Source organism: Haliaeetus leucocephalus, unplaced genomic scaffold, assembly GCF_000737465.1.
Source record: "Haliaeetus leucocephalus isolate CR32 unplaced genomic scaffold, Haliaeetus_leucocephalus-4.0 Scaffold536, whole genome shotgun sequence".
NCBI classification, from domain to species: Eukaryota; Metazoa; Chordata; class Aves; order Accipitriformes; family Accipitridae; genus Haliaeetus; species Haliaeetus leucocephalus.
Window position 1 is genome coordinate 731973 of NW_010972972.1, and position 25197 is coordinate 757169.

Below are 25197 nucleotides of genomic sequence, written 5' to 3' on the forward strand. Positions count from 1 at the left end.
GCTGTGTCCCATATCTAAGGGACAGAACTCTTCCCAAGCACTGGGTAAGAGCAAGGTGACTAATTCAGAATTGTCTATTTTTACAACAAGCACCTTCTGTTTATTGATCTACTTCACATCATGTGTTGGAGACTGAAACAGCCCACAGGCACTTTTCAGTCTACTGTCCATATTTCTCTTGAATGTGTTTGGTCATTTGTCCTTTTTTTTTTTTAAGAGAAAGGAACACTAGTGTAAGAGTGGTATAAAAGTGTCTAAGTATTGATAGATTGTGTTATGGGAATAAATCATATTGATTGAACATCTTGTCACTAGTGTAATTGCATCTGTATTTATGATAACACTGTATCTGCAGAGTATCCTGGGCACAGGTCTAGTTCTGGAAATGAGAACTGGGGCTCACAATGTCCCTCTTGGTAGATCTAGAGAACATAAGTGTAAAATATCTTGTTAAAACAGAAGAAAAGCCAGACCTACTGAAAGTGAGACCATAGCAGATTGTTCTGATGTTAGAAAGGAAAACCGAGACTTAGAAATGATAGGAAGCCTTTTAAGAAAGATGAATGCAAATTCATGAACAGAGGAATTTTATTTGACTTTTCCACCTTTCCCAATGGTTGAAATTCCCAACAAGGAATTTAATTCTTTTCTGCTTTACAGCAGTGTCATTCTAAATTGCTCTTGGCTGTGATCTTTACATGTGTTCTGCACAATAATTTCTAACTGTTACAAATTGTCAGAAACAAACAAGCTGGCCAGGACAACCCGTATTAAACTTCCTCATCAATAGCCTTCTAAAAGACAGAACCCAGCAATATGATTGGTGTAGGTGGATAAATAATTGGGCTTATGCATTGGTTTAATAAGAAACAGATGTGGACAAAACACGACAGATGAGAGACATTAATTAGGAGCTTTAAAAAAGATAACTAAGAGAACGCAAGGAGAAAGATTAGATACTGGCTAGTTAGCTTTGTACTACTTGCTTTTCTTGCCTCCAATCATTTAAGCCTGTTACTCTATTACATATTCACTTTGTCTTTCTCTGTGTCCTTTATCTTCAACTATAGTTGCTTTTACAGTCTAAAATGACAATGATATCAAATGCTTGTAGAAAAGCAGATTTTTTTTTAAACTCTAATAAAAACATGCATTTATTTTAGGGTAAAACTTTTTTTTCTAGAAGTCACAAAAATGAAACGACATTAATTAGAAAACATGAAGTCATCTAGTTTGTGCTGTTATTTATCACGAACAGCTTTCATCTACAACAGGAATGTAGACAGACAAAGAGCTGCTTGCACCATTTTCATATTACAGTGTGCATCTGGGTATCTTCTTAATAAGCTAGGAGGGTGCATGCTGCTCTGAAAGGAAATATTCATATTTTATGCTACTGGTAAGGAGGAAGGACTTAATGAAATCACATTTTTTTTTCAAAGAAAGGCTAGTTTTTGTAAGTTACAGTTTATGTGTTAGTCTAAACTACAAATTATGTGTATATAATATGCTGTTAATTCACCTAACTGCAATTATCATTCCTGATTTCTTCTTCTAGAAAAGAATTAACTGTGTAACTGTAAAAGACATGATAAATTGTAAGATTTGTTTATAACTTCTATGCAATATTGAATAGAATTTCTGTAGGAAAATAGACAAATTCTATATATTAACAAAAAAATTAATACTTACATAAGGAATAGTGTCCAAGGTGTCTGTGTTGACAATTATAGGGGCAGGGCTTGCCTGAAAGGGGGAAAAAAAAAGAGAAAAGATATTTAAAAATCTGAAATTCATTAATATTGAAATGTCCATAATGATACATTAAATTAAAAGTCTAAAAGCCTGTCTTCCCATTGAATTCACAATGTACAACAGTACATAACTTTGGGTACTGTTCAATCAATTAAGGATGAAAGAAATAGATTCTCAGCCTCCAAACCACAGCTCACTGCTGTCTGTCTTTTCAATTTCATTAGGCTTTGGATCACATCCTGAATATATAATAACTAGTAATTAATTTTTGTTTAGAACTATAAGAAACATGATGTATTCAGCTTACAATTAGGGGACCTTGGGGGTGAGGGTTTCAGCCTCCCTCATCTTACAAGTCGGCTTTTTGTCTTTGAGCAAAACCAAGATGATCAACTGATCTTTACAGAGGATAAACCTCACCATTTCATGTTTACACTAGTTATCATTAGTATGTAGTACATGTATACGCATGTATACTATGATGGTTCATATGCACTCAGCTGATTTTCGGTTTGAAATATAGACCCAGTTTAAAAAGATTTGTGAATCTGAAAGCTACCCAACCTGATCTTTAACTTATTGATGAAACCCATCTCCAGACTAGTTTCCAGCCACCTGTAATGCCCTAACCTTCTCCTCTTCCCACAGTGGGATTCAGCAGCAGTGACCCAAGGCTGAGCTCTGATTTGACCCAGCTGCATAATCTTGGCTCAGAGTCTGGAGAAAACTACAGAGCTGTGAGAAAGTGTAGAGTAGAGCCATGCACCATAAGTAAAATTTCAGACAGAGGCAGGACTGCTGAGATGGGATTGTTATAATAGCTCAAGGACTCAGGATGAGAATGATCAATGTACAGTCAGTGTAGTACAAAAAGTGATGGAAGGCACCCCTTCTCTGCCTGCCTAATGCCTGCTTGGTCAGCAAAGACTCTTCAGGCATTGTATCAGGCTGATGAACATACCAATGCTTAGCATAGTAGCTCATTAGTTCTCTTCATCTATATTGTATATTAGCAAATGAATGACTGTACTTTAAACTTGCATAGACTGCAGGGTCTCTTTGCACATGGTAGGCATGATTACAGCACTAATGAAAACACTGATCATATTTCTATTGTCAAATATTCACTGCAGGATTTCAAAACCTAAGTAACGTATCCCAAATTAAGAATATAACATTAGTGCAAGAATTCAAATATTTTGAGAATGTCACAGTTTCTTTCCAGTTTTGGTGCAGTTATTGAAAGATAATTCTGTGTTCAAAGAACTTGTATGCTACTGCACAACAGCTACTGATGATTAATGCCATTATTTCTATATAACTGTGTAATCTGTGAATAAAAACTAAAAATGAAATGCATACAATTTGGTGTGTACACATTTCATGGCATGTATCAGTTACCATAGTAAGGTATAGTTTAATATTAAAATGCTTAGTATCTGAAAAGATATTATACACCCATACCCATTTATTCCCATTGTGCCCCATAACACTGGACACTTCGGAGTGATAGATAAAAGCTGAAGGCCATATGATTATAATATTTTTAGCTTTAGGCATATGGAATTATTTATAACTGTATTATCGCTGAAGGTTGAACAAAGGATTTCCTTTTTAGAATCATAGTTTTTACTTACATAAATATTTAGCCCCATACGCTTAAAGACCGCTACCTTTGCTACAGGAAGAAAAAGATTATTTTTTTACAGTATTGATTTTATCTTCTTTTTATTTTTGTATACTGTGAGAAGGTCTAGTACCAAATACAAACAAAGTTTGCAATCTTCAGAATGAAAGCATCTTTCCTCTGCTTTAAAAACTAGTATCTATTAAAATAACAAATCTCTTTCAGAAGTCATTTTCTAAAGCATTCTCATACTATCACCAACTGCTTCTAACCCGTTGAGGAACAAAGTCTTATATCCGCATCAGATTCTCCTGAAGTAAAGCTAAAGAGAATTCTTGATCAGAAACTAGTAATTGTGGGAACACTATAAAAAATAATATTTAGGGCACTTGGAATTTCTTCTGGAAACTCAGTTATTCCTTTACTTCCTCTCATGAACACAAGCAGAACCTGCACATCCTTCGCACTATCAGTTGCAGTTGCTTTCAGAAGGACTTTCACAGCCTTGCTAGATCCCTGTTTCAGTGCTATACCACCCTCACTGAGAACAGTTTTCTCTTATATCTAATCAGAATTTCCCTTAAAGCAACTTGTGTCTGTTGCCTCATACTACTGTGCATCTCCGAGAGGAGTTTGGCTTTGTCTCCTCTCTAACCATCCCTTAGATGGCTGAGGAAAGCAATTAGATTCTTCCCACAGCCTCTTTTTCTCCAAGCTGAACAAACTGAGCTCCCTCTTTTCTTGAATGTTTTGTGCACCAGACCCAGCCACTGTTGTGTGTGCCACCATCTTGGTTATCCTCCACCCAACACACTTTGGCATACTGGGGGTCCTAGAACTGGACACAGTACTCCCAGTGAAGTCTCACAGGTGATGAGTAGATGTCCCTCGAACCGCTGCCTAGGCTGTTAGTAGTGCAGCCGAATTTGCTGTTAGCCTTCACCACTGCAAGGGCACACGGCTGACTCATCTGCAACTTGTTCTCCACTCTGCAAAGCTGCTGCCTAGCTGGGCCTGCTGCATTTTTTTTTCTGTCCAGGTGCAGGAACTCCTGCCTGTTGTCATTGAAGTTCGTGAGGTTCCCTTCAGCCCATTTCTCCTGCCTGTTGAGATCCCTCTGAACGGCAACTGTCCAATGTATCACCTGCTCTGCCCAGTCTGGTGTTATTAAAACCTTGCTGACAGTGCACTCTATCTAATCATTCTGGTTATTAATGAAGATGTTAAACAGCATTAGCACCAGTATCAACTCTGTAGAACACCACAAGTAACTTGCCATCATTTACTGGAGTTTGAATTGCTGACCACTACCTTTTGGGTCTGGTGGTCTAGCCGGTGTCCCACTCATCTTCTAGTACATCCATCCATCCACTCTCTCTCTCATTTGGCTACAAGACTGAGAATTTGTGCTGAAAACGTTGCTAAAATCAAGGCAAATAACACTTACTGATTTCCCCTCATCCGCAGAGCTAGTCATCTCATCACAGAAAGCTGTCAGGTTGGCAAGGCACAATTTACCCTTCGTAAATTGATCTGCCTCTTTATAATCACCTCCTTCTGTCCTTCATGAGCCTTGACAAGGCATCCCGAAGGCACCCACCAGGATGTTTCCATTTGTTAGCTTCCTACCTAATCCTGACCCCCAGGTTCTCGCTTGGCCCATCATCCCTTCCACAGCAGAAGTCTGAACATTTAAGCTGCTCCTTTGAATAGTGTGATCCTTCCCCATCTAGCCTTTCTACAGAGCCTGTACAGAGTTGGCTTTCAAGCAAGAATATCTTTCAGGGTTCATTTTAACACAGTGCTTACTGTATTCTTTACTAATTGGAAGAGTTGAACTTCAACTATCAAACTGATGATTTTCTGCTACTGAGGTATTCATCCTGATCTGACAGATGGGCATGAGAAAATTCACAGAGCAATAGTTTCAGATGGATACAGTGACTATAACCATTCAGTCACAACTAATATCATCAGTGCATTTTCCTTTTCAGTTCCTCCTGCTCCTATCTGTGCATGTGTATGTGTGCATGCATGTGTGCGACAGTGAGTTTGTGTGGTGATTTGGAGTTTTCTTTTTTTTTTCTTTTCTTTTTTCTTTTTTTTTTTTTGACTGGGAAAACTAATTTAATACAAACATTTTGCTTTGGTCTCTCTAACATATGGTAATCTGAAGAACACTGACTTCTTGAGCTACAACATTGCTTTTAAGTGCAGGAAATGGAGATGATTTTATTACTTGTGTCCTGTTTGTAGCTCATGCTTTAAAGAAAAGTAGGAGGCTCTAATCATGCAGACTTGAGAAGACAGTTTGCAACCACTGGAGAGCCCTAAATATAGTGCTTGCCATGGAGTACACAATAGCATCAAAATTGTCCTGTAATCACAGTGAGGTTACTCAAGGGATAGGTCAAGAGAAGATTAGTAGCAACAGGGAGTCAGAAGGATTTTACCTTCCAGGATGTGTCTATGTCTATTCTGAGTTAAAAACACATCACATGCACTGATTCACCAAATTCTCAAAAGAGATACCCAGATATCGGCGCACTTCTTATAGAGAACACTGACAAATCTATCATAGTTCATCAGCTCATCAAGAATACTTCCAATTGTGCATGAATTAACAAATGCATGCAAAAAAAATTTTCAAGATTCTCTCAAGAATCTCTGCCTACTGTGTCTTTGAGACAGCACTGCCTCTTATCTGTCACAATCTATATACCCACAGATATATAAACTATCTAAGTTTGAGACTGGGTGAGAAGAAGAAATGGGTTTCTGGAAGACAAAGATAATGACTTTATTACTAGCTCTGCCCTTTGACCGGCTCCGCAGTCTTAAACAAGACTTTTAATTACTCTTTACCTAGCTTTTTCCAGCTATAAAACAAATCTAGCAAAACTGGCTTAATTTGGTCAAAGTTTCAAGAGAGGTGATGGTTGGCAAATAATTATCTATATAGAGAGTTTTAAAATTTTACACGTCTAATTGCCTAACTCACAGGATGAATTCAAATCAGTAGCAATTAGTTCATGAAAGAGACAGTCCTCTTTTAAGTCAGGTAGCATAGAGAGGGCTCCCAGACTTTGAAATCAGATTTTAAAGATGGAAAGAGGCCTTCATGAACATATTCACAATTCTGCAGCTGCAAAATAAATCCAAACCAATCGCAAAAAGAGGGGATTTTACTGAGTGTAGTGAATTGAATGATCCTGTTTTCCCCATTCCTCATGCACTTTCCTTTCTGCCTTAATCCCTACCTATACGTTAAGTATTATATTATGCTGACAATGTACCATGTGGGCTGTCAGCCTTATAACTACTGCTCGCTGCACAGACCTTTTTCCTGCCCTTGACTAGAAGCAGTGCTTTCAGCTGAGCCATCTCTGTGCTTTGAAGAAAAGGCATCACACTGACAGCTGCAGTGACAGATTGGCATAGCTGGGACAAAACTTGAATAGCTTTGGGGAAAAAAAATAGGAGGAAGATTTTTTTTTTCCTTCTTCTTCTTCTTAAAGGACTTGAGCACAACAGACTGCTTCCACAAATATATATGAGATTGTTCTGCTTGCAGCGAGTCAGACAGTCTACTTGCTTTTCCACCAAAAGCACAACTTAAAAGCAAGATACAGTGAAAGCACTTGAAGCCAGTAGAAAGAGAACAAAAAGGCACACGGTCTAGTTCATGAACAGTTACTCTGCTACCAAATTCTATACAAGTGTATGACATGACTCATACCTCTTAGATGAGATGAACTTTCCCTCTACCACGAGTGCTAGCATTATCTAAAACCAGGTTGACTGGTTTTACTTACAGCATTCACAGTTTTATAGACTATCCATATTATATTGAATTTAATTCTTTTTAAAGCATTCATAACTCCTTGTTTTAGCTGTTACTACTATGCAGTGCTGTATTCAACACCAGACCACGGAACTACTTGCATAGGTATATGGTAACTATTTTATAAATAACGAGCACAGCACATTACTTCTTAACCAGAAAACACTAGAACAAGTATGTGATCATTTTGAAACTATCCACCTACACTTATTCCTGGCTGTGATTTTAATTTGACTCTGAACTCTCAATTGCTTGTTTTCCTGTTAAGGAATCACCATCATTATCTACATTGTTAGATTTAAGTAAACTCAAAATGAAGAGGTGGTGAAATTTAGAGTAATACAACAGTGTATGTATCACCATTTAAAAAGTTAAGTTGAGTTGTCAGTGGCTTATTACCATCTTTTGCAGACACTTGACTCTGTGGACTATATGTCAGAGTCAAGGGCTCATCTTTCCAGGTAGCCAGCCTTAAATTCTAAAACACTCTCTGGAATATTCAGTTGCAGTTTCATTTTACTTCTAAATGTTAGCATTTTGTGTCTTAGTATGAAGTGGAGCAGCCCCTATTTTTGTATGTGAATAGGGCATGCTGCATCTTTCAGAACGTGTCAGACTGTTTGAGGCCTTAAGAAGGTAACGCTGAATTAGTTTAAATTAATTTCATATTTTCAAAAGTTTCCTTTCACAACTGCAAGAAAGAGATTTACATTGATGCACAATGGCAGGAAAGATTAAATGATAATTTAGATGTCAAAACAGTAATTCTCTGGCATGCTACGAGGCCTCAAGATCACAGAACACACAGAACCTTTTGTCGTATTTACCAGTGAATTACAAACTGTAAGACTAAGAAGGAGAAAAAGTCATTTGCTCATTATTAAACAGAAAATTTAAAAGATAGGGAACCTCTTTGAACATCTAAAGAATGACTTTTCAGCAAACAATCCTACCTCTACTTAGAGACATAAAACAGAAGTCAAAAGCAGCTTTGCTTGCAGGCTGCAGCTGTCAAGAATAGAAGAAAAACGCCTCAAGAAATCCTTGAGACCTTTCCCTACATATATAATGCAACCTCATATAAAGCCATTTAATTTAAAGGCACATAGTGCCTTTTGAAGAAGACGGACTTATTTTTGGGCTTGGGGTTTTGCATTGGTTTTTACTTAACCTGTAGGAATAATTTCATATTTTAAAATTGTATTAGCTGTGGCATTATTTAAAAAAAAAAAAATTTAGTCCTAAAGGAAAACCTAACATTTCTGTGTGGATCCACAGGCTGCCAGAGGGAATGGCAAGAAAGCATCTACTTTACAGTTGTTGAAGTTTCACCTGTACTGATACTGCCTGTTAGCAGTTTGAATTAGCAATGATTAACATAATGGGAACTTTTTGCCCAATATCAGATCCAGTGAAGGACACAGAAATGTCAATGGGAAAAGCTCTATAGAGAATGAGGGATAATTATGGTACATCTGAATTTCCAGTGAAGATATTATTCAACTGAATGTTATTACCCCTTAAATTTTGAGGTGATAACCTTCCTATCACTAGGCAGGGTGGATCCATCTGTCTCATTCTAGGATGCCAAATGCCATGCTAAGACTCACACAGAGGTCCCATTAGCACATCTCTACTGACTCACAAAAGAAATTGATGCAAAGTGTCTTACACCAGTGCTTTAGCTTCGAACCGAAATTTAGACCTAAATCCTGTTTTCAGATGTACCGCTTTAGCATGTGTTCATAGCCTTTTGAAAGTGAATGGGCCATAACATTCATTTATTACATAGATCTCTGCTCTGATCTCCACTGTGCTTCAGAACTTTCCCCAAAGTCTGTGTCAAAGCACATCTCTTAAGAAAACAACAGCTTTAACCAATCCAGGCAATGCCAGTTTCTGGTATGTTCTTAAGTCTGGGAATGTAAACTTTAGAATCAAGAATAAAAATAGAAATACATTCCATATGGTCTTCTTATAAGTTCTACTTATAAGTATTATCTTCCAAACTCTGACATATGATAAGTATACATTTTTTTCAGATTTTATGTAATTTATAACAATTTTATAAAAAGATGAAATATTTGAGAACTCTTGCCACTACAATCAATATTAGTGGAAATATACACTGCAAAAAGAAAGCGTTATAGAGTGATGCTACTGAAAACCTAAGAGCTAAGCTAATTTATTTTATACTATGAAATCACCAAAACAGGTTACTTCTTCCATTTTAAACATTTTAATGACATTCTGCTACCTCTATCAGAACTAAAAATTTCTGGGTTAAAGTCCCTGCATAACTGAAGTTCATGGTAAAACATTGATCTGCTTCAATAGAGTCAAAATTTAAGCAAATATATTTCTACTCAATAATAGGGTTTTTTTTTCTCCTGGCGGGATTTATAGAGCATGCATGCACTTAGCCAGCATGTTCATGAAAGCAATTTAGAACCAATTAAACAAATTAATATTCTGCTTTCATATTGTTTTGTTTCTTATTTTTAAAGCACATTAGCTAAATATCCAGAAATTAAAATTAAGGAAAATAAAAAAGTAGTAACGCAAAATGCTTATGTTATTCACAGACTTGTTAACAATGGCAAACAGTCTCATTGACTTGAGCGTTCCCATTTTTTCTTAAACATTAACTACTTAACTTTTCTACAGTTTGCCTAAGCATTAGCTTTATTAACCATGGATTGGTGTAGATTTTTTGTAAAACAGTGTAAAGCTCAAGACGTGCTGCACAACAAAAAGAACAGGAATGTAATCTCAAATACCTGTCAAGTTCTTTTAACTTGAAAATATATTTATTTATTGCATTACTTAGGAGTGTGGACTACTTCATTCATTTACATAAAAATATTTTTTCTCTCCAGCTGGATTTTAAACTTCTACAGAAACTATCAAGACTAAGTGGCAAGTGTCTGTGTGTGCCTATGTATATATAAACAGACACCTATATGGATACAAACATGCACATACACATAGACTCAAACATAGACTAGGAGAAAAGCATGCACCCAGTTTTTAGGCATCCCATCTGACCCAGATGCATCCTACAGCACATGATTCAGCCTTGATGTGCACAAAGATAAAACTCCTTCCAGAGAGAGGAAAACAAAACCAAAGCATAAATCATTGCCATTCTTTCCTTCCCTTCTCTTCAAAAGTGAAGGCTGCATCACTCATGGCATGACTTTTTACTTTTAAAATCATGGTACACCAAGCTCGCAAAGCAGTTAGCCAGTATCTTATTCTGTTACCTTTATACAGCCTGAAGTACCTGCAGGTTGAGTGTAACATTTATTCCTGCGTGGAGACTTTTATAACCAGCCTCAAACCCACAGAAATGAATGGACTAAAAGTTACAATGCAGATGAAGGCAAAAAAAAAAAGTGAATGTAAAGCTAAACGTGAAATAGGGAAATTACTTTAACAGAATTCAGTATCTAGTCAAGACGTTTATCAGAACATAAATTCCAAAGAATGAAACACCTGCTTTCAGGAACTAATCAATTACATCAAGCACTGCATACAACAGCCCAGAAATAATGGAATCAGTGCCAAAGAGCATTCACCTCTGCTTGGCAAGAGCAGAAGAGACCAAGACCTACTGGTGCTACAGCTAAAACTCTTCACAGAGAGGAAAGAATAAGAAATACAGAAGAAAATGTCTTCAGAGTTTTAGAAATGTTCTCAGGTATAACAGAATTAGCAAAATCACCATTGATCCTGTTTCAGCACTGAAGTTGCCAGGAGAAGAGCTGGAGGTTACTGTGGTCCATAGAATGCATCAACTTAACTCACTGATTCTGGCTAAGTATATATAGGAGCAAAGCTATTTTGCCAAATGCTTTCACTTAATGAATGCATATTTAACTATTTAGGAGGAACTTAAAGAATTAAACTTGATTTTGCATATCTGCAATAAACTTAAAGTCAAATTGGGCTGTGCTGGAGCAAAAAGGGGTTTGATTTTTATGTCAGTAGAAGTAAATTTCTAACTTAATGTCCTATGTCTCTGAGTATCCCTGCATGTTCCAGAATCACTATGTGATGAAGAAAATTAACAAAATAATTCCAAATATATCGCTTGCTGACAGCTTGTTTCAAACCCTAAATCACTGCAGGACCACTGCATTCACAGCATGTTATTTCAAAAGATAAGAAACATCAGTGTGTAAAGTGAAGCTATCCAGGGTTCAGGGCTTGTCAGGCATTTTACAAGGTTTTGCCTCATGCAGCATAAAATGCATTTCTCAACGGAGATGCACTGTTACATAAATTACAACAATTTGGTATTTTACTATAGGGCTTCCCAACCATCTTTAATCTCAGTTTTCTCACTGATGTCCTTCTGCCTGAGAGACTGGATGCTCCATGGGTGACTTGCAGTACAGTGCATGCCAGAATTGCCACTTTTTTCCATAATTTTAGAGATTGTAGCACCCAGTGGGAACGTCACAGGCTGCCGCGCTTAGCGAGGACTTCCCTTGTGAATCTGTGTAATACCACCAGGTTGCTACTGAAAAAAAAAAGAGAATGCTGCCTTTAGGATGACGCAATCTTGTTTTAGGGTAGATGGTGGAAATACACACATGCCATTTCCTTTTTGTTTTTAGGACCGATTTCCCTCCCAGTTTAAGAATTTACACAGAGGAAAAAGCAGTCCTATTTCTAGACTTTGTTATTCCTTAATCTGCTACATTCAAGTGCCTCTTTTAAGGAATATGCCCTGCTGAAACATGAAGCTCGTATTATACCTGCCTTCCTTCCACCTTGTGTGGGACACAAACAGCAAGGTTTGGGCGGCTGGGGGGGCTGCAGGGGCGGCCTCTGTGAGGAGAAGTCGGGGCTGCCCCATGGCCGGGACAGCCGGTTCCAGCCGGTTCCAGGCCTGCACCACACCAGACCCTCCGCAGGGCACGGCTGAGCCAATCAGCAAAGCTGGTGGCGCCTCTGAGCCAATCAGAACAAGATTGTGGCGCCTCTCTGAAAACAGGCCCTGGCGCTCTGTGGGGGAGCAGGTAACAGCCTGACGGACTGCGGCCTGTGGAGGGCCCGTGCTGGAGAAGGAGAAACAAGTCATAAAGAAGAAAAAAGTGCGGAAAAAGGAGCAGCAGAGAGCAGCCACCATGCCCTGAGCCCGGCCCGGACCCCCTGTGCCACCCTCACCTGGCTGGAGGGACCGAGTGTGACTGCAGTGGTAACTAGGAGGAGGAGAGGTGTCTGGAGTGAAGCTGAGGCTGGCAAAGAGGGGTTTTCCCTACGGGTTAGTTTAACTGTTTGTTGTCTTTGTTTCTCAATACCCAAATGTTTAGGTTAACTGGCAACAAAGTAAAATTCCCTAAGTCAAGTCTGCTGTGTCTGCAATACACCTGTTCTTCTGAAATGTATCTGTAGAACAGATATTTGTTCAGTATCTTTCATTTATTCATCTTATTGTCTGATAAATCCACAAATCATGCATTGGAGGTGAGACAGGAACAGCAGAAGAAAATAAAAGAACAAAATCTTCGGTTATAAAAGAAAGTGTTGACTTGAGTAGCAGAAGCAACAAAGAGAAAGTGGAAGCAGTACTGCAGCCAGAAGGAAAGTTAAGTTACCATGTAAAAATAGAAACACATAAGGTAGCAACTGATTATTGTTCATAGAGGAGCTTTCCACAGAGAAGGAAAGCTACACCTTCTTCTCCTAATATATAGTCTATTAAGAAACTATTGCTGTCAATCTCTTAATTCTTAGAAATAGCATTTAACAAAAAATTTCAAAAGACAAAATTAACGCAACATGGCACCACAGGTTTGTAGAATAATGAAACCAGATAAAGGGACTGAACTTGAGATGGGTAGTAACGGTGCCATAAAAGCAACTCCGCAATATGTCATTGGTTAAGTAAAGAAGGTGCCTGGGGCCACTGTAAGTCTGAAAAGCACAAACAACATGACTGGAGGGTACAGCAAGACTGACAGTCCTTCAAAGAACTTTCACAGAACCTTAAAAATACACCTTACTTAAATTAAAATTGTAGGCCTGGAAAAAATGAAGGCAATTCCTGTCAAGAAATAATCAAGGGAAGAGCATCCTTGTGAACCTAAAAAAATTAAATTAGGGGTACAAATAGGTGTATCAATAGTAAAAAGACAGACTTAAGAAGTTGGACTAAAAACAAAAGGAAGAAATGTAAAAAAGAAATATCTTTGATATTATGAATGATGCTGAGAAACACTTCAAATCAGGAAAATTATACTTGCCTGTTTTTCAACAAATATTTTGCTATTTTTAACATGGGAACATTTTTCAATTTCATGCCAAGGGCAGGCAAGCAGATTTTATACACTGATACAACTGTGTGGCAAATTCAACAAACTATAGTATAATCTCCCTAGAGGAGAGATAGAAGCCTTATTGCCTAAAACGCCTTGTACAAACTTAGACTAAGCACTAAAATACATACTGTAGGCAGTACTCACTTTCTGGCAGATGGGCAGCATGACCTATGAGGTCTTTCCCCGTCTTTACATTTTAGCATTCTGTCATTTCTAAACAGTGTTGTTTTGGCTAGAGTTGAATGCAGAAACAGCGAGTAAAAAAATATTATCTGAAACCGAATTAAAATAGATGGGGGCAATTTTAACAGTGACTTATCTAGCAGCAAGTAACATGGCACTTTTACTGATGAGGCAGTCACAAAAAGTAACACAAGGCACCACTTTGAAATATGATCATTCTTAGATTATAGGATATCTTTTACTTACTGATTTCAAGACATATATTCTGCTCTGTAAACCACAAAAATCTAGGATGCTACTCTTTGTATACATTAATAACAGTGACCTGGACAGGACTAGGAGAGTTCTGCGCTCTCTAGTTTTACTGTGTGAATGTGTATAACTAACAGCCACTTATCCCACAAATGAAACAACCTTCCTTGTACACAGAGACAACATTGACCTGTCACTATATTGAACAATGAATGTAACAATCACAGAGACATAAAACCTAAAAACTGTCAGAACTGATCTACCAAGATTGAGAAAATGGGTTTGTAAATCAATTAGGGGAACTTCAAACGTCACAACAACCTTTCATGCATTTACATGATCGCCCCAAACACTGGAACATTAATTGGTTCGTAACATCAAGGCAGCCTCTTCCTATAGTAGTAGTAATAATAACAACAACAACAACAATAATAATAAGCAGCTCCTGGATGTCTGTCTCTGATATGATGGTGTTTTATTTCTGTTTTTAATGGAAAAGCTCCAGGAGAGGACTTTCAGAAATAAGCTTTCATTACTGTTAGGAAGGAAAAAGAAAACATTTCCTGACAAAGCAAGCAGTGGAAGTTATGCACTATACATCAGGTGCTAGGAGAGAACACCTGGAAAAGGACTAAGCATAGCATTTAGTAACACAAATGGAGCTGGCTGCTCAAAGCAAGATGCAGGTAAAATACAGGCATCGGAATCAAAGAGTGCAGTCCTGAAAACATTCAGCTTTAGGAACTCAGATTTCCCTTGCGCCTGTACAACAGTGCTTCAACCTCAGAAAACAACTCAACATCTATCTCATGCAATTGACATTCAGACACGAGGCAGCCTTTACCAAAGAACCCTTTGGACAGATCCGAGTCTCCTCCTACCCTGTCTTTTTAGGCAGCAATTCCACCCTCCAAATGAAACAGAACATTTTCAACGTAATCCCCTCATCTAGTAAATCATGATGCCTGGCAGAAAGATCACCTTTACCATTCTCAGCCTGTTGTAAATCCTGACTTTCGCCATAGGACGCCTGGGGAAAATTAACACTTAATCTGATGGTCCTTTCCAAAAGCTAACCAACTTCACAGGCAGGTGCACCAATTCTGAGCACTAACATATAAAAATCTCCACTGCAGACCTGACCCTGATACTAAATAAATGTTTGGTTGGGAGGACAAGAAATGGGAACATCGTGTGCTTCAGAGGACCGGGAGAAAAATGACATAGAAAATATTACAGCAAGAAGAACACAGAATCTGCGGGAGGCACCAGGTTTTTTTAGGGCAGCTGTAATAAGGAGAAATCAAGAGACTCTAAAGTTAAAGTCAGCCCATCCTTCACATGCTACTATATGCTTTGTGACACAATTTGAAATGTCTTCTTCAATTATAGTATAAGCTTTCTACTTATACATAAAGAGGGGTCCAATCATCTTTTGCTATCAGCCCATCTGGTATTGAAGGCACTTAGTTTTGCTCACTTAATAGCTCAATACTGAGTTGATATAGTTAGTACCTAAATAATTCTTCAGATGGCTGATAATATACTTAACAGTTCAGATACATGTCTCTTCTGTACAATATTAGTGCATATTTTCATTTAAAGATACCCTGCCAAATTTATATTTCACATGAAATGAAGATACATGGAAGAAAGCAATATACTCTCTTCTTTCCTCTACAGCACGCTATCTGGCTTACCTAACCTGGTCACCAAAAGCATCATCTTGCATCTGTTACTGCATATGGGAAAACACATATTTCCGGTGCACATGACACTAACACAAGTAAAATGTTTTTTAAAATATTTGAAAGTAAAATATCATTAAAATTAGTAATGCATATTGATGTAAACATAGAAGAGATCAGTCAATTGTTTTATTTTATACAAAATATAATATCATGTTACTGTATGTCATTTAGTGCTAAGCAGTAATAACCATATGCTTGATTTATATTTATTAAATACAGTTGATAAATACTCCTTCATTTAAAAGCTATATCTCAATTATGTAATTTTCTGGAAATAAGAATAATATATAATGTAGCTGTCTCTTTTCTTTATCATTAGAGTAATGATAAGATAGAAATGTTGGCATTATCTTTCAACTCCAGATATATACAACTATGCATTTTCTCCCCAGAAATCACCAGGTTTTATTAAAGGCTGTTCTTTGCCACTCACCTGTTCATCAGTAAGAAACATAGAAGACCTATGGTCAGAGGTCTGAGTTAGTTCATTCAGCACAAGAGAAGTGCAATTTAAGCCATTTCCCCCTGCGAAAGAAGCCTAACGCTCAGAAATCAATGCCTTATTTTAGAGATATGTTACAGTTTTCCTTACCGGGACAAAAGAATCAAATGAATCTTGTTCCCGATTCTCAATAGCTGAAATTGTTTTCAACCAGAAGAGATAGCTTGAAATATCAGACATTTCAGAATGCTCCATATCGAAAGCTGCAAGATTAGTAGGACTGAGGTGAGACAGACTTGCAAAAGGAGGACTTTGGCTGTGTTACATAAAGTTCTTAATTAGATCCTTGGTACAAATTGCTATCCTAAGAATAAAAAGTTAATCAAAAAGCCTCACTGGAAGGATAGGAGGGTGAGATTAGAGCCGAGACAGCTGTTTCACTTTGGGATAATCGTGCAACTGCCTAACTAGATGGTGTTCCACTATTCAGAAGTGAAAATACATGTGTGAAAATTAAAATGTTCCCTTTATGTTGCTTAGGACTAAATTGTTCACAGCTGTTTTCTTCTGTGGAACTCAGGACATCTCCCTATATTTATATTGCAGTGCAGCAAGCATCTAACTCTTAGACCTCCCTTAAAATCACAGCCAAAATATGTTCATGAGAAGAGGGAAAAATTGGAAGGTGCTGAATACAGAAATGGCATGAGAAAAAGTGTTGTGAAGACTTCCGGTGACAAACCATAAGAATGAACCTACAAAGATTTGTTTAATGTGACTAAATCCAAGAAAACTACCCTAACAACCACAGGATAGTAATGTTGTACAACAACATCCAAAGGGTTTGTTGTACAACTGAGATCTCTCTTTACCTGTTCAAGTTTATTTTCCCTGCACTTATGGGTGGGCATTATCATGCTGCAGAAATGACAGGACTTCCACCCATCAGCAGACAGACATGTTTGTTTTACCTATGGTAAAATCGAGAGCCCACAGAAATCTCGAAGATTTCAATAAGGTCAGGATTTTAGCGACAATGGCTTTTGGGGAGGAGGGTATAGCGCACGTGTGGGCTGTCTGCTCAGGCAATTTACACAAAGACTGACATTACACAGATTTTCTGGAACTAGATGTCACCCTTTGCCAAAGAAGCTCTAAAACAAATCTGAATGTCAGAGTTGCTAGGCAGTCATGATGAAAAGGAAATATCAGGTATGAAGGCTGAAATACTGGAAATAACAACTTTTGTATTCCCCAGTTCATCACCTCCTCATAAAAACAGATTTCCAAAAGGAAGTAGGAAATAATTATTTGTGGAGAGGGAGAAGGGGTGAGAGGAGAGGGATTGAAAACTAACTAGTACTAGGGATAAGGGTAGGAAACAAGTGGCCCTAAACAGTATGTCCTTCCCTGTGTATTCAACTTTTTCTTTTTGTCTACTAGTAACAGTTCATTTTAGGACTCATGGTCAAAGTTAACTGAAAAACAATGTCAGAAGGACCAAAAATATTTGAAAAATCAAGTAAAGTTTAGCAACTAATACTGATCAAAAAAAGAAAATAAAGAAGAAACATTAAAAAATCCTAAAGCTTTGCCTGGTTAGAACAAAATATTTTATTTCCAAAAACATGAAAGCCTTTCACAATGTAGCATAAGTACATTTTTGATGAGCAGTTTCTTAAAAAAATGGATATCAAAATTTTCAAAGGAAAAAAAAGGTAAACAGCCTAAGGTAAAAAACATGGTTGTTCCTCCCCCTCCTCCCCCCCCCGCCAAGCAAACCAATTTCTGAAAAGACCCAAAGAAGACATTGCAACAATACCTGTGTGGTTTTGCAGAGTGGAGATGAGGAAAGGGAGATTGAGAGCTGCTTCTCTCCTCCACTCCTGCACCTACTATTGCTTTAGTTAATGAGAAAATTCTACACTAATTTAAATGTTGCAAAAATCCTTTTGTATTAACTAAAATGCGATATCCCTGCAAAGCATATTTCAGAAAATATCTTATTTGACCAAATGAACATGTTCTTTTAGTGGAAATTCTGAAATATGTGAACTTTATATACCAAGGAGCAGGTGACTTTTCCTTTCCTTTAAAACTCCTTCCATAAGCATTCAGTGCATTATTTAGTATAATGGTTTGAATAGGCCTTTGGTTTCACCCAGTACAGTTGTTTGTATCATCTCACAAAATGATAGTGCAATTTTCTTCTCAGAAAAGTGGAAGATTTAGAAGTGGGAGCATAAATAATTAGCCAATTCTTCATCAATTCAAATAGCTAATGATTAAACTGTTATCTTTTAGGACATAAAATGGATCCCTTATTTTGAAAATGGTTACAGCTAGTTTGTTTGTTACATTTCTTAACGAGGTCATAAAATAAAGTTTAATTTACGGAGCACCTTGTCCTGTAAATTTGAGCGATCCAAATGGACCGTGACAGACACAGCTGAGCCCATCAGCCAAGCTGGCGACACCTCTGTGAAAACATATTTAATAAAGGACAGAAAATGCTGAGGAGGAGAGAATGAGGGAACACCAGGACCAGAGCAGTAGGAGGTACTGCGCAGCAGAGAAGGCACACTCCCCAAAAGATTGTAGCTGACAGACAAGCCCAAGCCGAAGCAGGTACTCCCCCTGAGGGACTGTGGCCGTGGAGGACCCACACTGGTGAGAGGGAAACGAGTAAGAAGGAAGGAGCAGTGGAAGAAAAGCGTGAGAAGGAAGGAGCAGCAGAGAGAAACCGCTACGTCCTGACCCCAACCTCCTGCACTGCCTGCCAACCTCAGCAAAGGGACTGAGTGTAACCTGCAGCGATAACAAGGAGGGAAGACAGATGTCTGGGGTGAAGCTGAGCCTGGGAAAGTGGATTTTTCCCTAACTCTTTTTTGTTTCTCAATGCCCAACTCAGTAATTTAATGTTTACGTTAATTGGCAGTAAATTAAGTTAAATTCCCCAGGTTGAGTCTGTTTTGCCTGTCAAAGTAATTGGCGAGCAACTTCCCTATTTTTATTTCAGTTCATGATCTTTCTTGCTCCTGTTCTTCCTATTTTTGCCTGCTGCAGAGGCAGTAAGCGAGTGGTTGTGCGGGTGCTTCGCTGCCAGCTGGGGCCAACTCACCACAACTTGATCTACCATACATCCGATTAAAGCACATTTCGGGAGACTTTCCATTATATTTAAAAACCTATCTTATAGCATACCTAAAGCTTTTCCAGTATCTCTGAAAAACCACTACAGACATGTAATACCCCAGGTCAAGACAGTGATGACAAAACATGAATAAAGAACTCATAATGAATAAAGTATCACAAAACCTGATGCAACTACATCAAATAAAAGCTCATACAGTTTATACACAAAGGCACAACTGTCAGAGGTACCCCTTTACGTTTTATAGGAAAAGTAGCATTCCAGGTCCCTTTATGTCTTATATGTGTAATGCCATTTATAATTTATGCTTATTTCTATGAAAACAAGTACTGCTATCAATCAAGTAGATGTTAAATAATTCAAGCAGTAAGATTACTTTTTAAAATTTGGTATAACAGATCAGCTGGGAATACCCCATTATGTCTCCAGCAGAGAATTTTAGAAATTACTTAACTGTACTTCACCCTTTTACATCTCTCCAACTGGATTACTGCCTTCCTATGAAACATTAAAATGTTTAGTTTTTAAAATACATTTTAGTAGAGAATAGCTCCTATAAAGCTTCATTGGAGTTTTGCCAATGGGTTGTTTACAAACCTCTAATACATTAAGAACAAATGACTGAGATAACGGAGTGGTTCACTTTGTAAGTATTTTATATTAGAAGAATAAAAACAATATAGCCATGCAATTTTACACGCAGGTGTATTTATTTATGGTTGCAGAAATGCGTGTGCTGTTTAAGTCTGAAGGGCTTTGGTGGTTGTTCTTATTGAATTTTAAAAGGGAAGTAAGAATAGTATAGTGATTGCTAAGTTCCAGCCCAAAACTCTTGCATCACTATGGCTGAACTTTTGCATCCAATAATCAGAGGCAGTAATATTGCTTCATAATACTTTCAGATCAACTGAAATCCTGCTTCACTAACTTTTCCCAATAGTGCTGCAGTAGTTAAAGATCAGTCATTGCAGCAATTAAAATTGCCTTCTGTGGTCTTCAAAGTCCTTTGGTGGATTGAATCTGAGAGCAAGATGTCTACAAAAATATAATTTTATTTCCTCCTTTCATCTACCAATTTTGTTACTGTAGTTTTAAGATAAATTAAAAATTATAAATAAATACAGGGGTAGCATTTTCTGTGTATTTGATATACACAACTTTGAAAACATTTTTTTTTTTTTTTTTAAATCCTGGCAAATTACATACCAGATGGATTTTTTTAAGGATTTTTCTCCTTTTTCTTGACTTTTACATAGAAATGGAAAAGACAATAGCATGAACTAAAAAAACAACTAATCAATCTAATTGCAGGTTAGACTACTACGGTCCCAGTTCAGTGGGGTACTTAACTTTTATGTTGACTTCAGCATTCAAAGTATTGCCAGTAATGCTAAGTGCCACTAACATAGACTGTTTCAGTGTGCTTAGGGAGCAGTGGTAAGCACTGCGCTGAACTGTGGTCCACAAAGTTTTCAGTTTCCTCTACTGGCATGGCTTCCTATTGAACTTCTGTTTTTCAGATATCCCTGAAGAAAAATATTGTTTAAGAAGTTTCACCTATCTTTAATGACTTCTTGTCATTGTTTTGTTCTTACATTTTCAGAATTTTCTCCTCTTACTCCAACTTTACCAATTTAATAGTACAAGAACTGGTTAAACTGTGTTGTCCAGCTCTGCACAACATCCTAGCAATGAGGTCAGCTCAAACTGCTGAAGCGACCATCCTGTACTGATGGAAAGGCTTGAAGAAGTAGTGCTGGTTGAGTAATTGCTTCATACCTCCAAGCCAACGTGTCCATCACCCCAAGAGTACAGCCCTTCCTTTAGCTGAAGTTTCTCATAGATTGAATGAGCCGATGCAAACTGACCCATGTCAGCAAAGACCTCACTACCCACTGCAGAGCTTTTTTTGCTAACATGAAGAACCCATAACCTCAAACAGATGGAAGTCCTATCAACATACACAGACTCATGGGTCCAGGAAGTCACTGAGATTCCCAGAAAGGGGACTGGGCTTGATGCTGCACTTCCACGGTGGCCACAGGCAGCAAAGGCCCTTGAAGGTCCAACGGAGAACGGATTCCAGATACCCTTCCACATAGATGGGTTAGCCAAACCCCAGCATAAACCAGCTAAAAATTAGAGTACTGCAACAAGTAGTGCAGGCTGGTCCAGTCTAGCTGTTGCCTATATGACTAAGCTATGATAAAGGGGTTGAAAATGCAAAGCTCCCGCTCCGTTTTATGTACAATCCACAAAGTGTTTGTTAACCTCCCTGCCTCAGCCTTCCCAGTCTGAAATTGAATGAACGTTGACCTAACTCACGAATGTATCAGAGAACAAAAGAATCATATAGCTGTTCCTTCTGAGGCGCTTTAAGAAATGTCAAGACATGAGGCAGTAATGACATCTGGAGAAAAAACACAAACGGGATCAATTTTGCTTTGATCACCTTTCCTGCCCCTGGTTGTTTGTTGAACACCAACTAATACTTCAGATTGCAAAAAGAATTTCCTTCATCTTTGTGGTTTTATTATTGCTATTATTATTAATAAAAACAAAACCAAGCTTCTTTACCCCTCATCCCCCTGCCATCAAATGTTTCTGATGTGGCAATTCTGTTCCCCTTTGCATTTTTCTGTTTTGTTAGATTTGCTGAACCCTCAAGTGCAAGAGATAACATGATGAAATAGAAACTGGCAGAAAGTACATTAAAGTTATTATCACCTGAGGACAAATCCTGGTAAGTGAACCACAAGAAAAAAGACTTCCATCTGGAAATAAGACAAAGAGCATACAGGTAAACCCAGTAATTCCACTACTGTTTTGGCAGCCATTCAAAAATGTGAAAATACAGATGAGGTATGAAAAAAAATTATGTAGAAGTAATGGGGCTCTTCAAAAAGAAGATAGAAAGGGGCAAAGGTGAGAAGGGAAACAAATACTAAATTTCCCGAGTACCAAAACATGTTTTGAAAGAGCATTACATAAAAAGAGCAAAAGGCAACTTTTTGGTTAGACACGACAAGGGCTACCATCAGAAGATACAAGGACACAAGAATTATGAATCTGAAGAGCTTTTAGTTTTTGGCCATTCAGCAAAATATTTCTGCAATTCTGCATTTTCATCCGCTACAAAGAGCTGATTCATTCCTTTCTGTATTCTCTGTATGATTAACATAATGTTTTATTTCTTGGTACATGGACTAGCTTAGCTGATAGACAGCAACCAATGCTTAAAACCAAAACAACTAGGAGTGATAACCTCAATTTTCAGCACAAATTATTTAAAGGGTAATGTATGAGTTCCAAGTTTGTGCTGACTACATAGACTTAAATGCATCTCAGTAAAAACAGAAGATCCACTGAGAATACTGCCATGACAACTCAAAGAAAAAAAAAGAACTACAAAAGGCAGTATTTTTGCAGATTTATGCCCACAGAAGCGATCAGATTGCTACCACTTTTATACTTGCAGTAGCTGAGCATGCTAATAACTGCCCCAGAGGCAAATGCAGCATATCATGACTCCGCTTATCACATATAGTACATCTACATGTGGTACATTACAGAAAAATTATGGTATACTCAAATCAAACTGCAACAAACTGGTATTGCCCCTCCTCATATTTCTGTAGTGTTTCACTTGTTTAAAATTATTAAAGATTTAAATAATAACGATTAAAAATTATAATAATAATCATAGCAACCTATAAGCATTTTTCAAAGTTGTGGAAAATCCTATAGGCCAGTTTTTTCTGAAATGGCCAATGATTAATGTGTTCAGTGGATGCCTCGCTAAGTGAGTGTTTCCAAAAATTAGACTCCTTGAAAGTATGATGATGTGGCACCCTCTTCTCCCATTGCTTTCTAACCTCCTCCCCAATTTTGCGTGACTACGTCTCTAGCCAGTTGTTACTGGTTATTCACCTGCAGACAAGTTCTACCCATAATCAATCCCCTGATACTGTTATTCTGCTCTGAACATGCAATGCTAAAAAGCAGTTCCTGAAAAATTAATCAATGGGCACTGAGAATATACAGTTGTCAGTAACAGAATAAGTGTCATTACTGCAAAAGTTTTCATGCATTTCATATACAAAGGCATACATATTAGCAGGATGAATAGCCAGAAAAATATTAGTAAGCTGCAGTGGAGCCTGGATTTCATTCACACATTTTATGGATTCTCATGTTAAACAGTTTGGTTTCACTTTCATGTATGTGTTTTTTTTCTGTGTGTTAAGAAGAAAACAGAGGAATGTACCGTAATGTCTCCAAGTCTGAAACCAGGAGCTGTGTGCTAAGTTCTAGTAAGTCAGAGATGTCCATGTCTAATGAGGAAAACTGATGTTGATGAAACTTCTTAGATGTCTTATTTTTAAATAACCCCATATCCTAGGAATTAAAAAAAAAAAAAAAAAAAAATCCTTGCTTTGCCCATCATTAGAAAACGTGACCTGAACATCTGTCCTGCTTTGTTTTGTGCACAGCTGCATAAAACATTATCATTTACCTATAAATGTATTAAAACATTACAGGTATTAAAACATGAACCCCCATTTGAGCAACCTGGTCTAGCGGAAGGTCTCCCTGCCCATGGCAGGGGGGTTGGAACTAGATGATCTTTAAGGTCCTTTCCAGCTGAAACCATTCTATGATTCTATCAATGTATAAAGGTCTTGTACACTATTAAGTGTGCATATTCAGTGTTAGCCTTTTTCCTTTTTTACACATACAATTAAAAAATGGGAAAGAATTCATGTCATAGGAGTGAGATATTTTACGGTAGAAATACCAGCTAGCTAAGAAAATTGCTGTACCAGAGCCACAGCCATATTCATGGAAGATGTGTATTTCAGTACTACACAGTGTAAGTTTTAATAACTGCGGTTGGTTGGTTGGGGGTTTTTTTGTTTTGTTTTTTAAACTGTGTCTTACCACTTTTGCATAAAAAAGTTGTGTTTGAGATGTAAACTGTTGGAAAATAAAACAATAGAAGTGTGTCTTTTCTACAGGCTTAACACACTTGCCTCTAAATTTGTGCTTGAGCAAGCCAGTGGTGTACAAAGGCCAAAGACTATTCAGAACACAGTAGCAAATGTGACAGCGTCAGCCCCAGAGAGAATGTGAGACCAGGGCTCTGGGGTTTTTTTTTACTGCCTTCTTATTGAATACCTAGATAAGAATTTATGGTTCTTCTTGCAAAATGTCATTTGCCTGTTCAAGTCTGCCTGCCTGACTGCAGTCTCATAGAGCTAAAGTCAATTGCAACAACTGACCTGTGACAAGCGACTTCTGTACTCATGACTGCAAGACGGACAGATTTCAAGAGAACCCAGATGTGTCTGCTGAACAGAAACTGAGAATAGAAATGGAAAGGGAACAAGGTATCCCCAAAACTGTCCGTTTCCTAAGTGAAACGTTCTTTTTTCTGAGTTCTTGGAGGTAGCAAAGAGCTCGATACAAGTTTCTGCACTTAGCACAGGGAGGCCCCCAAGCGTTATTCTGTTGTCAAAACCAAAATGCACACATCAGATCGCACATTAAGCGTGGCTACCCTTGAAAGAGGCAGCTGCGCGCTATCTTCTGGGACACTTCCCTTGTCACGTGCTTCTGCTCTCAGCCTTGTGCTGGCACTAGATGCTGTGCTAGTGGACATCAAGCTGGGCCGTGAAATAGGTCTCTCCAACACCTTTTTTTTTTTTTTTTTTCCTTCTGGTTTAACTTTCTGGCATATCAGTTCTCTGAGCTCAGTGCTCAATCGTACAAAGCAGCACAGTGAAGGAAGCAAAGTGTAGGGCCAGGACCCCACTCCTCTGACAGCCACTCTTAAGTGGAGCACAGCTACATTTCT

The 25197-nt window shown here is 37.9% G+C and overlaps 1 protein-coding gene across 2 annotated transcripts in view; it reads right to left on the reverse strand.

The window, feature by feature from the left end:
• DLG2 (discs, large homolog 2 (Drosophila)) overlaps window positions 1-25197 on the reverse strand; it is a 1012119-nt gene that overhangs the window by 411866 nt on the left and 575056 nt on the right. For both annotated transcript variants that reach the window (XM_010576558.1, XM_010576559.1), the window contains one exon: window positions 1693-1746. In XM_010576558.1, the coding sequence (XP_010574860.1) occupies window positions 1693-1746 (54 nt within the window). The remainder of the gene's footprint in view (window positions 1-1692; window positions 1747-25197) is intronic.